This window comes from Pituophis catenifer, unplaced genomic scaffold, assembly GCF_029215685.1.
Source record: "Pituophis catenifer annectens isolate HBS135680 unplaced genomic scaffold, rPitCat1.0.hap2 SCAF_7, whole genome shotgun sequence".
NCBI classification, from domain to species: domain Eukaryota; kingdom Metazoa; phylum Chordata; class Lepidosauria; order Squamata; family Colubridae; genus Pituophis; species Pituophis catenifer.
This window is the reverse complement of record NW_027256887.1, coordinates 6510048-6525213: the sequence shown is the minus strand read 5'-3', so window position 1 is coordinate 6525213 and position 15166 is coordinate 6510048. Positions and strand designations below refer to the sequence as shown.

The 15166-nt window shown below is 41.7% G+C and overlaps 1 protein-coding gene across 1 annotated transcript in view; it reads right to left on the bottom strand.

The window, feature by feature from the left end:
* Nucleotides 1-15166, bottom strand: part of SLC26A5 (solute carrier family 26 member 5) — a 44149-nt gene that overhangs the window by 4164 nt on the left and 24819 nt on the right. The window contains exons 10-18 of the mRNA XM_070946700.1: nt 14749-14862; nt 13183-13260; nt 11560-11655; nt 10003-10109; nt 8744-8813; nt 6989-7081; nt 4630-4740; nt 3415-3627; nt 530-584 (exon numbers count right to left, since the gene is read on the bottom strand). Of these exons, the coding sequence (XP_070802801.1) occupies nt 530-584; nt 3415-3627; nt 4630-4740; nt 6989-7081; nt 8744-8813; nt 10003-10109; nt 11560-11655; nt 13183-13260; nt 14749-14862 (937 nt within the window). The remainder of the gene's footprint in view (nt 1-529; nt 585-3414; nt 3628-4629; nt 4741-6988; nt 7082-8743; nt 8814-10002; nt 10110-11559; nt 11656-13182; nt 13261-14748; nt 14863-15166) is intronic.

Below are 15166 nucleotides of genomic sequence, written 5' to 3'. Positions count from 1 at the left end.
TACCACCTTTCTTAACACAGTTGTTGAGAGAATCACTGCAGTTGTTAAGTTAGAAAAACGGTTGCTAAGTGAATCCCCATTGACTTTGCTTGTCAGAAGGTCACAAAAGGGAAGATTACATGATCCCAGGACACTGCAACCGTCATAACTCTGAGTTGGTTGTCAAGCATCCAAATTTTGATCACGTGACCATGGGATGCTGCCTTAAATGTGAAAGTCATAACTCACTTTTTCCAGTGCTGTTGTAACTTCCAACAGTCTCTAAACGAATGGTTATAAGTCAAGGACTTATACTGTACAAATGTACACCTATAATTCCAGTTCTTCAAGGAATCGCTAATCTTACTTGGTGTGATGTAGGACCGCAGTTGGTGGATTATACAATGTGATGGACTTCCACCCGATATATTTGGCTAGGTAGGAATTCAAGTGTAGTAATTTTGGAAGGCATCAAATTGAGGAAGACTAAGACAGAACATTAATGTCCTAACGACTGTGTGAAAATTTAACCCACATTTCTCCGACTTACCATTGCAGGCAGTTATATAAACTGAAACGCCAATTTCTTCATATTCTTTTATGATCTGCAACAGGGAAGAAAATAACTTTCGGTTAATATTTCTAGATTTATCGAAGCTCATCCATTCCACCCCTACCAATCTGCTATAAAATTCCCTTTTCAAGTTGATTTCCAGTCGTCTTAAGAAATATTCGGAAGGAATAAGATGAAACTCAACGCTAAACCTCTCAAACTGTCTTTCTAATCCTGATGCCCCCTCTGGATACGGCTAAAGATGTACTGTAGGAGAAAAAGTGGCGGAACCTGGAGACGGAGTCAAAAGAGGGATCATCCTAGAATCCCTACATAGTCATAAGTGAATTCCCATGAATTCCGTGGACCCTTATTTAACTCTCAAGCAGGTGCTATGGGGTAGCTAAGACTCCTATGCCAAGGCTATTTAGCAATAAAACAGTTTAATTGGACTTTCTTTTGTGGACTTGACCTTTCCCATCTGACAAAAGGAAACAACATATGTGGGGAGACTCAGATTACAGATTAACAGAGTTGGACGGGACCTTGTAGGTCATCTAGTCCAACCCCCCGCCAAAACAGGAGACCCTACCCCATTTCTGACACATGGCAGTCCAGTCTCTTCTTGAAAGCTTCCAGGGATGAAGCTCCCACAACTTCTGAAGGCAACTTCTGTTCCATTGGTTGATCTCACTGTCAGAAAATTTCTACTCATTTTCAGGTTGAATCTCTCCTTGTTCTACTTCCATCCATTATTCCTTGTCTGGCCTTCAGGTGCTTTGGAAAATAGCTTGACTCTCTTGTGGTAGCCCTTCAAATATTGGAAGACTGCGATCATGTCTCCCCTGGTCCTTCTCTTCACTAGACTAGCCATGCCCAGTTCCTACAACCGTTCTTCATATGTTTTATTTATTTATTTATTTTATTGATTATATTTCTATACCGCCTTTCTCCCGTAGAACTCAAGGCGGTGTACAGTCAAGAAAAATATAGACACACAAACATCATAAAATTGCTAATTAAAATTATTACTTTTAAGTTTTAGCCTCCAGTCCCCTCATCATCTTGGTAGCTCTTCTCTGCGCTCTTTCTAGAGTCTCAACATCTTTTTTAATAGTGTGGTGACCAAAACTGGATGCAGTACTCTAGGTGTGGTCTTACTAAGGCTTTATAGACTGGTATTAGTACCACACTTGATCTTGACTGTATCTCTCTGTCAATGCAATTTAGGATTGCATTTGGCTTTTTTGGCTGACTTGAAAAATGATACTGAATTGTAGTAAGCACTTTTGTGTAATCCTACCAGGAACCATTAAAATAAATAAATAAATAAATTCCTGCAATGATGTAGGGGCTCTCACAAAAAAAGAGGTGGGGTCAACCTATTCTCCAAAGCACCTGAGGGCAGGACAAGAAGCAATGGGTGGAAACTAATCCAAGGTGAAGCAGCTTAGAACTAAGGAGAAATTTCCTGACAATTAGAACAATTAATCAGCGGAACAACTTGCCTCCAGAAGTTGTGGCTGCTCCACCACTGGAGGCTTTTAAGAAGAGATTGGAGAGCCATTTGTCTGGAATAGTATAGGGTCTCCTGCTTATGCAGGGGGTTGGACTAGAAGACCTTCAAGGTCCCTTCCAACTCTGTTATTCTCTTATTCTGTATCTATTCTTATTATTCTGAGCCGCGGTGGCGCAGTGGTTAGAGTGCAGTACTGCAGGCTACTTCTGCTGATCACCGGCTGCCAGCAGTTTGGCAGATCGAATCCCACCAGGCTCAAGGTTGACTGAGCCTTCCATCCTTCTGAGGTCAGTAAAATGAGGACCCAGATTGTTGGGGGCAAGATGCTGACTCTGTAAACTGCTTAGAGAGGGCTGTAAAGGACTATGGAGCGGTATATAAATCTAAGTGCTGCTATTATTTATTATTATTATTATTATTAATTAATATCTCTTTTATTCATTAAACATTAAACTCAGTCAACTGAACATTTAAAAATGTGTCACAAATACCATTGACTGGTGCTAATGGTTGATAGGGGTTATTATTATTAATATTAATATCTCTTTTATTCATTAAACATTAAACTCAGTCAACTGAACATTTAAAAATGTGTCACAAATACCACTGACTGGTGCTAATGGTTGATAGGGGTTGTTGTTGTTGTTGTTGTTGTTGTTATCTTTATTCATTAAATATGAAACTCAGTCAACTGAACATTCAAAAATGCATCACAAATACCATTGACTGGTGCTAATGGTTGATACAGGTTGCTGCCAGTGTCCTAGGTATCAACCAAATACATCATCATCATCATCATTATTATTATTATTATTATTATTTAATCTTTAGTGAGATTCACAGCCTTTGAGGATGGTTAATAGCTCAGCAGCTCGTCTCCTAACCAAGGACCTAGGAACTGTTAAGGTATCGTTGGATACATCATCATCATCATCATCATCATCATCATCATCATCATTATTATTATTATTATTATTTAATCTTTAGTGAGATTCACAGCCTTTGAGGCTGGTTAATAGCTCAGCAGCTCGAGTCCTAACCAAGGACCTAGGAACTGTTAAGGTATCGTCGGAGGATGTAAGCTGTTCCGAGTAAGGTGGTTTTTTGTAGAGTCAAAATGTTCAAGTCCGGCAAATTTAGAATTTCTAAATAGCGGGGTAGCCCTTTGGGTATTGCTCCAAGGGCTACAATTACAATTACTATTATTATTATTATTATTATTATTATTATTATTATTATTATTATTATTATTATTATTATTATCTTTTAACTTCACCCACTTCTTCTCTGGGTGCATGAAAGAGAACAAAATTAAGCAGATGCTTTATTGTCAGAAAGAGCGATCAAAACCGGTAGTACGTACTGACTGAAGGGCTTTGGCTCCAACTGAATCCACAAAGTTCACAGGTGAAAAATCTAGAACGATGGAGTGGACTTTGCTTCCTGGTGTCATAAAATGTTCCAGTTCCCCCGGAGAGACATCTTGAGGAGTTGCTTCGGCCGCTGAGAATTTCCCATTAAGCGAGACTTCGTCTTGCATCACTTCATGTTTCATGTTGTGGTCCACATCATTCGTCTTTATTTATTTTTTTTTCATTTTATTTCAAGACAAGATTAAAATACAAAACAACGGAAAAAACACAAAAGAAGACAAAAAGGGACACAGAACATAAAACAGTCAAAACTTTTTTTAAAAAAAGCATTTGAAAACCCCTAACCGCCACATATACACATATTTTATCCCCTTTAGTTGAATACTGATTAATATACAATGCTAATATAAATTAGCTTGACTCCCTCTTCTTTGTGGCAGTCCCTGAGATACTGGAACACTGCTATCATGTCTCTCCTAGTCCTTCTTTTCATTAAACTAGCCGTGCCCACTTCCTACAACCGTTCGTCGTATGTTTTAGCCTCCAGTCCCCTCATCATCTTCGTTGCTCTTCTCTGCACTCTTTCTAGAGTCTCCACAACTTATTTACATCCTGGTGACCAAAACTGAATGCAGTATATAAACTGAGAGCCACTAGTATATAAACTGAGAGCAAACCTCATTCTTTACTATCACTGATGAAGTTACCTGGTTGGATAATAAAACGTCTGCAAGAAAACCACCAAACTCAGAGAGCACCAAGGATCTCTCATTTCAACCCTGAGGTATAAATTATTATATTATTATTATTATTATTATTATTATTATTATTATTATTATTATTGTTATTGTTATTGTTATTGTTATTGTTATTATTATTAATTGAATTTGTATGCCCTACTCCCGAAGGACTCAGGGCGGTGAACAGCCGAATAAAATACATATAATATAAATGTTAAAAAACCATTAAAATACAATTAAATAATTGGCCCGGAAAACGAAATTTAAAACACCCCAAATTCATAAGACAAGTTTCAAATTTAAAAATTTAAATTTTTTTAAAAAACAATTTAAAAGAGAGGTTAGGCCAGGCTGGCCTGCTGAAATAGAAAATAATAATAATAAATAATCTCCTTTTTCGGTGGAAATCTCTTAGCAGTTAAACCCAAACCAAAGTTTGTATTCCCCAATGCATTTCAAACTCACCAACTTCAAAACAGCTTTCTTCTGCTGTTCGTCCAGCCGCTTTAGTTCCTTCGCGTGCCTTTTTTGTGCTTTTTTCTTTGCCGCCAATATTTTATGGGGATCCACGCCAGTCTACCCCAGAAAGAAAGGAAAATCTCATGAAGCTTTATCTTAGCTTGTACAAAAAAAAAGCAGGGTTAACAGCGACAGGCTGCTGCCAAAATAAATAGGTGAATCTTATAAGGTACGATCCTTCTATAAATCTGTGTGCCAAAATATGGGCCCTGAATGAATAGCTTTAATTCATAACAGCTTTACTGAATTAAAGCGATTAATGAGGTCAATTTACTTACTATGTTTATCATTCATGTCCGTTGCAAATGGGACTCCGGTTTAGAAAAGGGAAGAGGTTTTGGATATCCTAGTAAAATGATCCTTGACTCAGTTTAAAATATCATTGGCCACATGGTATATATATATATATAAGAGGTGTGGTGGCCTAGAGGTGGAGCTCTCACCTCACAATCAGGAGGCTGTGAGTTCGATTCTAGGTAGAGGCAGATATTTCTCTCTCTGGGCATACTGAGAATATATCTGCTGAACAAAACTCCTCATCAGCAACAAGAAGAGCATCCGGCCATTCAAACACTCTGCTAGCTCCATTCAGTTGCCCAGACTCCACCCCGCAAGGGATTATGAGGTCATTAAAAGAAGACGACGCAGTATATAAGTGGTCTTTGACATACAAGCATTCGTTTAGTGACTTTTTGGAGTTACAACGGCACTGAAAAAAGTGATTTATGACTATTTTTAACACAAACATTGCAGCATCCCCATGGTCACATGATCAAAATTCAGAGGCTTGGAAACTGGCTCATATTTATGACGGTTGCAGTGTCCCAGGGTCCCCTTTTGTGACCTTCCAACAAACAAAGTCAACAGATGAAACTGGATTCACTTAACAACCATGTTACTAACTTAACAACTGCAGGGATTCATTTAACAACGGTGGCGCAAAAGGTCGCAAAACGGGGCAAAACTGGCTTAAGGTCTCACTTAGCAAATGGAAATTTTGGGCTCAACTCAGGTGTGAAATGCTCCTGATTTGGACCGGATCGCCCAATCCGGTAGCGATGGAGGCGGGGTGGTTCGGAGAACCGGTAGCAAAAATCCCTGCCTCCCCCATTTCCCAGCTGAGCCACGCAATAATCAGAGGCTTTTTTTTTAATTATTAAAAGCATTTTTTCTACAACCTCTTTGGCCAAAAAAATGCTTTTAAAAGTAAAGAAAAATGGCTCTAATGATCACGCGGTTCAGCTGGGATCATCAGAGGCTTTTAAAAGCGATTTTTCTACAACCTCTTTGGCCGAATAGGTTATAGAAAAAAGGTTTTTAACAGGAAAAAAAGCGTCTGCCGATTAGGCAAGTCAGCTGGGATCGTCAGAGGCTTAAAAAAAAAGAAGTTTCTGCTGATCAGGCAAGTCAGCTGGGATCGTCAGAGGCTTAAAAAAAAAGAATCTTCTGCCGATCAGGCAAGTCAGCTGGGATCGTCAGAGGCTTAAAAAAAAAAAAGAAAGAAAGAAAGAAAGAAAGCCTCTGCCAATCAGGCAAGTCAGCTGGGATCGTCAGAGGCTTTTAAAAGCATTTTTTCTACAACCTCTTTGGCCGAATAGGTTATAGAAAAAAGGTTTTTAACAGGAAAAAAAGCGTCTGCCGATTAGGCAAGTCAGCTGGGATCGTCAGAGGCTTAAAAAAAAAAGAAGTTTCTGCTGATCAGGCAAGTCAGCTGGGATCGTCAGAGGCTAAAAAAAAAAAGAAAAAGAAAGAAAGCAAGCCTCTGCCAATTAGACAAGTCAGCTGGGATCGTCAGAGGCTTTAAAAGCATTTTTTTTACAACCTCTTCAGTCGAAGTGGTTGTAGAAAAAATGGTTTTAAAAGTAAAAAAAAAAAAAAAAGTTGGCCACGCCCACTCAGTCATATTACCCCCCCCCCACCAAGCCACGCCCACAGAACCGGTAATAAAATTTTACATTTAACCACTGGCTCAACTGTGATTGTAAGTCTGGACCGTACCACTGAAAACTACAGGTGAAGCCATAAAATATTTGAGTATCACCATCCTCACCTTTGCCTGATTTTTTAAAAAAACTGTGGAAGAATAAAACTAGCATCTTAAATAGAAATGGCAGTCTTAATTCTGTATAGTGCAGAGGTTTTTTTTTAAAGATTGAGAAGACCACAACCTTCCTGTAACACCCTCCCTCCCAAAAGTCTGTAATTCTACAGCCCAATAAAGATCCGTTTCATGAGTTTACTTGTACAATTTAGCTATGAAATTTGACCGTGGACTGAATAACCAGGAAGAAGGAAATTCCTTTACCTTTCTTTTCAATGCGCTGGTAAATAATTCACTGTTGGCAAAATAGAGCGGTGCATTTGCCTGGAATATTTTAATCCCAGGGCATTCTTTTACCTAAATGGTGGCAGAATTAAAACAAATAATAAGCATTCCTTGGTAAGTTTGTATTGCATTGAATTCATCAGAAACTGCAAAAATAGCTATTTCTTTCCCTTCCCAAAAAGTAGGCAATTACAAAAAATTTTTTTTTTAATTTTTTTTAATTTGATTTATATGCCGCCCTTCTCCGGAGACTCAGGGTGGCTTACAATGCGCTAAGCAATAGCCTTCATCCTTTTGTATATTTATACAAAGTCAGTTTATTGCCCCCACAAACTGGGTCCTCATTTTACCTACCTTTGAAAGGATGGAAGGCTGAGTCAACCTTGAGCCTGGTGAGATTCGAACCTGCAGTAATTGCAGGCAGCTGGTCTTAATAACAGGGTACTTTAGACCACTGTACTATGAAGGCTTTACCGGATGTTAGTCCAAAATCAAAAATTAGTGTTTCTACGGGATTATTTTTCTTCAGCCAAAAGTTGCATGGGGGTATTTCTGTGTCTGGCAGACAGGAAAGTGGGGAAAATGGAATTCCCCCTTGTTTTTAAGGATTAAAAATAGGAGTGCATTTGTACAATCCTAAAACGCTGTGATTTTTGCTCTATCCAGCAAAACGTGTTTTCCTTTCCACTCTTCCCCTAATTCTGGCAACGCTTCTTCCTAAATTAATTGGCAGTTATAAATGTTGTGCCTTCAGTTTGTTTACCTTCCAAATTTGCTGCAAAATTCTTCCTTTTTTTTTGGCAGAGCACTGAACTATGTTCTAATCATTGGAATGACTTTCCCAACGGAAACAGAGCTGTTTAAGTCTTTCTTCGTCCTAATAGAAGACCCATACTTTCCACATCTGTAGTAAACAGAAGGAACAAGCTGGGGCCCAACAGCTGGGTTTGTGAGACGGAAACAGTTAGAACTACATCTATGTTCCTCAGCCTTCAAATCTCTGTTTTGTGATGGAGTCCAAAGTATGGATCAGTCTTACTGATCTGGAAACCTTCTAAGATGGATTCCAAAATATGGATCAGTCTTACTGATCTGGAAACCTTCTAAGACGGATTCCAAAATATGGATCAGTCTTACTGATCTGGAAACCTTCTAAGACGGATTCCAAAATGTGGACCAGTCTTACTGATCTGGAAACCTTCTAAGATGGATTCCAAAATATGGATCAGTCTTACTGATCTGGAAACCTTCTAAGATGGATTCCAAAATGTGGATCAGCCTTACTGATCTGGAAACCTTCTAAGATGGATTCCAAAATGTGGACCAGTCTTACTGATCTGGAAACCTTCTAAGATGGATTCCAAAATATGGATCAGTCTTACTGATCTGGAAACCTTCTAAGATGGATTCCAAAATATGGATCAGTCTTACTGATCTGGAAACCTTCTAAGATGGATTCCAAAATGTGGATCAGTCTTACTGATCTGGAAACCTGAGACAAAATCTTAAGTATGATTAACCTTACCGATCTGGAAAGATTCTGGTTGCTCTTCTTTCTAGCTTTACTTCAACTCAATCAATCGATTGAGGATTCCTGCAAGTACCTTATCTTTCATGAACCTACTGGTAAGACAAGACTGCAAGGAAGATTTCCCCAACGGATCCTATTGCTGCACCCCGTTTTTAAAGGAACATGTTAATTTTCTGTGTCTTCAAGAGTTCCAAATCTCTTACCTCTTCATACAGTTCCACATCGCAATAAATATCCGAGTTATGAATCTGGCCAAGGATTCTATATTGGGGACTGTAGAGAAAAAAATTACAGAAATACAATTATTTGCATTGTAACCGTTTCTCTTGGAGAAGTCAGAAGATCACACGTACTTCCGCATGGCGGAATTCTTAAGAAATATTTTTTTAAAAAACCAAACCAACCAACCAAACCTGTCACTTTACTGATTGTGTCCAAAGTTTATGTCCACTACCGAAAACAGGTTCTACGGCTTTGAACCTGACTCGCTGATCAAGAAACAAAGCAAGCAGCCTTCTGCTTAAAAAAATTAAGCGGTTATATAACGAAGCCTTTACCAGAAAAAAAAGTAGTAAAGAAAAAGGACGCGGTGGCTCAGTGGCTAAGACACTGAGCTTGTCGATCGAAAGATCGGCAGTTCAGCGGTTCGAATCCCTAGTGCCGCGTAACGGGGGTGAGCTCCCGTTACTTGTCTCAGCTTCTGCCAACCTAGCAGTTCGAAAGCAGGTAAAAAATGCAAGTAGAAAAATAAGGACCACCTTTGGTGGGAAAGTAACAGCGTTCCGTGCACCTTTGGCGTTTAGTCATGCCGGCCACATGACCACGGAGACGTCTTCGGACAGCGCTGGCTCTCCGGCTTTGAAACGGAGATGAGCACCGCCCCCTAGAGTCGGGAACGACTAGCACATATGTGCGAGGGGGAACCTTTATCTTTACCTTTACCAGACAGGGACTAAGTGAAAAATCTACCTTGCAAGACATCCATCCTCTAATCTATTTTGGAGCCAAAAATCTGTTTCTCTCACATGATTTACATTTGGATGCTTTACAACCGACTCACATTTATGACGGTTGCAGTGTCCCGGGGTGTGTGTGTGTGTTTCACATGATCTCCTTTTGCGACCCTCTGACAAGCAAAGTCAACGGATTCAGTTAACGACGGTGTTACTATCTTAACAACTGCAGTGATTCATTTAACTGACGTGGCAAGAGAATTCATAAAATAGGACCAAACTCGCTTAAGAAACGTGTCGCATAGCAACCTTAATTCTGGGCTCAATTGTAATCGTACGTTGAGGACTACCGGTGTTAGGAATTGAGTTACTCGTGATCAAGGCGGGTCCTGAATTAAATTAAATAAATGATATAAATAAATAAATAAGGGGGGGGGGGGGTAAAGCATAAAGAAGTGTAAAAACAAACCCAAAGAACTTTGTTTTATGAGTTTAAAAGTGAACTGTACCTCTGCGTCCTGTAGACAATGGTTATCACCGCAAAAGTGATCGACGTGAGTAAGCCGTAGTCCAGGCCCAGAAAAACCGAGGCGAGAAACGCTACAATCCAAATTGCCTGAAAAACGTCAAAGAAAACAATCATCCAATCAGCAATACAGGTAGTCCTTAACTTATGACAACAATTGAACCCAAACTTTCGGTTGCTAAGGGAGCCATTTGTTAAGTAGGTTCTGCCCCTTTCTTGTCACCGTTGTTAAGCGAATCACTGCCATTCTTAAACTAGTCACACGGTTGTTGAGTGCATATGGATTCCCTTTGTCGGAAGGCCGCAAAAGGGGATCACATGACACCCCTCCCGGGGACACTGTGACCGTCATAAATATGAATCAGTTGCAAAGCGCCCGAATTTTGATCACATGACCACGTGTATGCCACCACCGTCGTAAGTGTGAAAAAATGGTCCCAAGTAATTTTTTTCCAGTGCCGTTTATAACTTCGAACGATCACTAAGTGAATTGTTGTAAGTCAAGGACTACCGGCAGAGGTGACAAGCTGAAGAAAGGAAGCTGAGGGGCAGGGCCGCCAAGAGGATTATTAAGTGCTGGAACAAGACTAATATGGGCCACCTCACCTACACAAGGACACGCGAAGGGAAGCGGAAATCCAGCAAGGGGGAGGCGGGGCTTCTGCTCTCCTGAATGGCTCCGCCCAGTGGTGGGATTTAAGTAATTTAACAACCAGTTCTCCCAAAGTGGTGCGAACTGGCTGAATCCCACCACTGGCTCCAACCCTCCTTGCAGCCCCACCCCTTATTGCAGCCTCAGCTCCTCCCCCTCCCCCCGGAGGGGAACTGAAGCTCCGCGAAGGCTGGCAGCATTTATTTATTTATTTATTTATTTATTTATTTATTTATTTATTTATTTATTTATTTATTTATTTAATTTTTATACCGCCCCCTCTCCCGAAGGACTCGGGGCGGTGAACAGCCAAAATTAAAAACACACAATACAAATATTAAAATACATTAAAACAAAATTAAATTATCTTAGGCTTCTCCAATTTAAAACCCCGTTACCCATAAAATTCACCCAATTAAAAATTTTTAACCCAGCCCGGCTTGCTGAAATAAAAAAGTCTTCAGGGCCCGGCGGAAGGTCCGGAGGTCCGGGATTAGTCGTATCCCTGGGGGCAGCTCATTCCAGAGGGCGGGTGCCCCCACAGAGAAGGCTCTTCCCCGGGGGGTCGCCAGCCGACATTGCCTGACAGACGGCGCCAAATTGAAAAAGCGTTTTGTCACCCCTTTTTGTTAATCTCATCGCGTTTCCGTTTTTCCTTGCGTTTTTGAGCTCCAGATTTTTGAGATGACATTCATAACCATTAAACCAAACTGAAATGAAATATAAAATATATTCATACACGAAATGAAACTAAACTTGCAAACTTAAATAAATAAGTAATTTGGTTTTGCAAAAAAAAATTTTTTTTTAAAGTTTCCCCTTCATGGAACAATGTACCAGCTGTACCCCCATCTCCTCAGGCCTGCTGAGGGGCACAGAATCACTCACCAGTTCAATTTTGCTGGTTCTCCAAAAATGGACAATATCCCCAAATTGTTTGAACATGCCTTTCAGATTGACCATGACAATGGCTGCCAGCACAGTCTAGGAAAATAATTCAGGAATAGTTATAATTTCTATTCTGAATTCGTTGAAAACTCATTCCAAGCATCAAGCCGTATGGACGTATTTATTTTAAAAAAAACAAACACATAATTTCGGATAAGCAATGCATGCCTTTTTAAAAGAACATTGTAAACCTAATAAAGGTAAGCATTCATGTAAACAGAAATAACTTTGATCTTCCGGGCGTACATTTCTCAGAAACTAATGAGATGGTTTCATGACAATTAACCAGCAATATTTTTTGGCTGTCTTTAGCTGGCAGCTTTCCTAGTTTTCACCTTTTTTCCCCGCCCAAAGTTAGCCTGAAACTGTGTGTTCCTGCTTGCTAACAAACTAGCTTAAAATTTGTCGATTACAAATGCTTTCTAGGATCGGATGAGAACCGCACCATAAAATATATTCATTGTAATTAAGGATACAGGGGAATTCCACTTGAACAACAAGTTCTCGAAGTCTCTCCTTAAGTCAAATTTGTATGTGAGCTGCGACAGTATTGTGATATAAATAGCACTGTGCATTTGGACTTGAATCACTGTGTATTTAAGTCGAATTTTGCTACAATGGGCTCTGTTCTTAAGCATGGGTCGTCCTTAAACCGAGGCATTCTTAACCTGGGGACTTCCTGTATGTCAGAAAAAGCTAGTGGTGTTTATGGACAACCACCAGAGAAAAGAATACAAGATAAAATATCCAACAATTACCTATAAGGTGGGTGACCAAACCCTGAGAACACGAAGCAGTAAGAAAGCAACAGAGAAAGTAACAACAATAGCACTTAAGACTTATATACCGCTTCACAATGCTTTACCGCCCTCTCTAAGCAGTTTTACAGAGTCAGCCTCTTGCCCCCCAACAATCTGGGTCCTCATTTTACCGACCTCGGAAGGATGGGAAGGCTGAGTCAACCTGAAGCCGGTCAGGATCGAACTCCTGGCAGTGGGCACAGTCAGCCTGCAATACTGCATTCTAGCCACTGTGCCATCAGGAAGGAGAATGAGAAAGGGGAGAAGAGAGGGAGGGAGGGAGGGAGGGAGGGAGGGAGGGAGGGAGGGAGGAAGGAAGGAAGGAAGGAAGGAAGGAAGGAAGGAAGGAAGGAAGGAATAGCAATAGCACTTAAACTTATATACCACTTCACAATGCTTTACCGCCCACTCTAAGCAGTTTTACAGAGTCAGCTTCTTGCCCCCAACAATCTGGGTCCTTATTTTACCGACCTCAGAAGGATGGAAGGCTGAATCAACCTGAAGCCGATCAGGATCGAACTCCTGGCAGTGGGCAGAGTCAGCCTCCAATACCACATTCTAACCACTGTGCCATCAGGAGGGAGGGAGGAAGAGCAATAGCAGTTAAGACTTGAACGGGTCAGAATTGAACTGTTGGCAGTCAGCAGAATTAGCCTGCATTCTAACCACTGCGCCACCATGGTTCTTTATGTATAGATAGATATTATGATCTGTAGAACAGGCCTTTTTATTCTGCCGATTTAGATAGCTGGAGAATGCTTACCTGTGGCAAAGGTGAGAAGAGATAACCAATGGCAATAATCACCAAGAAAACCATGATTGAGGACAGGGTCCCTGCAATCTGAACATAAACCAGATAAACATTTTAGTAAGAAAACAAACTAGGATGGTTCAGCTTGATGGATGAATTTCTACTGATAAATCTGATAATTCTCAGTATTAATCCCACATAAGAGTAGTCCTCGAATTACGACCACAATTGAGCCCAACATTTCGGTTGCTATTCGAGACGGTTGTTGATTTTCGCCTCATTTTACGACCACTCTGGCCACAGCCGTTGAGTAAATCACCGCAGTTGTCAAGTGAGCGACACAATTGTTAGTGAATCCTGGCCTTCCCCATCGATTTGGCTTCTCTGAAGATCGCAAAAGGGGATCACATGACCCTGGGACACTGCAACCGTCATAAATATGAATCCGTTGCCGAGCATGTTAAGTCTGATCATGTGACCATGGGGATGCCACAATGGCCGTCGGTGTGGAAAACGGTCGTAAGTCCCTTTTTTCAGTTGCCGTTGTAACTTCGGTCACTAAATGAATGGTACTAAGTCAAGGACTACATGTAATGCAGGTTTTCCGGACTGGAGAATTCCGGTGCTGTACGCAATACATCTGGTGGACACCACGTTTGGAGATCTGTTAGATCAGGGGGTGTCAAACTCAAGGCGCCTGGGCCGGATCTGGCCCGTGGGGCCACCCTGGAAACAGCACAGGACCAGCCCGCAGTGCCTCTGCCAGCAAAAACAGCTCGAGAGGGCTGTGTACGGCCCACCCCAGCTCCGTTTTCTCTGGCAGAGGGTTGCAGGCGGGCATCCCACCCCAAAACGGAGCTCGGGAGCCTGTTTTCCCTGGCAGAGCGTTCGGGCCGCCACAGGTGCCCCCGACGAGCAAAAGACGTCTACCAGTAATTTATTTTTACAAGCTGACCTGAATCCTTTGGCAGATAAATGTTCTGGCAGCTACTTTCTGAATGCCTGCCAAGTTTCTTATCACCTCTAGAAACAGGAGTCAGCGTATCTGTAGTCCGTTGCTGGGGCAACCAAGAGTTCACAAGGCACAAAATAGTAGTCGGAAGTCATTCACAAAGTCTAAGCCTTAATTCCGAAAGATATCCCATCCGAAGCTCACGATATGCAGTTTTTGTCCGTCACAGAGCCTGCAGAGCGACCCCACCCACTTTTATCCCCTGTGGGGCATGGCTCAGTGATTCAGCAATCTCTGGCCCTTCCCCATCTCTTCCTTTGCTGCGCACGCCTCTCCCTCCGACGCTGCCTGGGATCAATCCAAGATTGATCTTCATCACTCCCTATTAGTGGGCGCTCCGACATGCTTTCCTCCTGGCCTTCAGCTGGAACCTGAGGCGTTGCCAGAAAGGAGGGTCCTGGAAAGGGAGGCCTTGTCAGTTCCTCCCCATCACTTTCAGAGTCCGTGAGGACAGGCTCGGGAGCTGGAGTCACAACAGATACCTTTTAATGGGCCAACTCCATGCTCTGCCTTACTCTCCTTAACCAAAGGGAAAGATGTCAGATAAAAGTAGGAATTTTTCACACCTGTGTCTTCCCACCAGTGCCTTCCTGAACAAGGCTCCGAGACATCGAGCAGGTGATAGCAAACGTCTGGAAAAAGGATCCGGTGGAATTGCAGATGCCTAACGCGATGAGTTCCTGGGATAACATAAAGAGGAGGAGAAAAGAACACACAACAAATACTGTAAAGGAAAGTCACATAGCGCTATGGATGAAGCTTAATTTCCAAATGAAGGGAAGGGAAGGGAAAGGAAGGGAAAAGAAGGGAAGGGAAGAGAAGACCAGGGGTATCAAACTCAAGGTCCGCAGCCGCATCCGGCCTGCAGGGTGCTTATATGTAGCTCGCGGGGCCACCCTGGAAATAGCGAAGGATTGGCCTGCGCTGCCTCTGCCAGCCAAAATGGAACTCAGGAGGACCGCGGGCAGCCATCCCGAGCTCTGT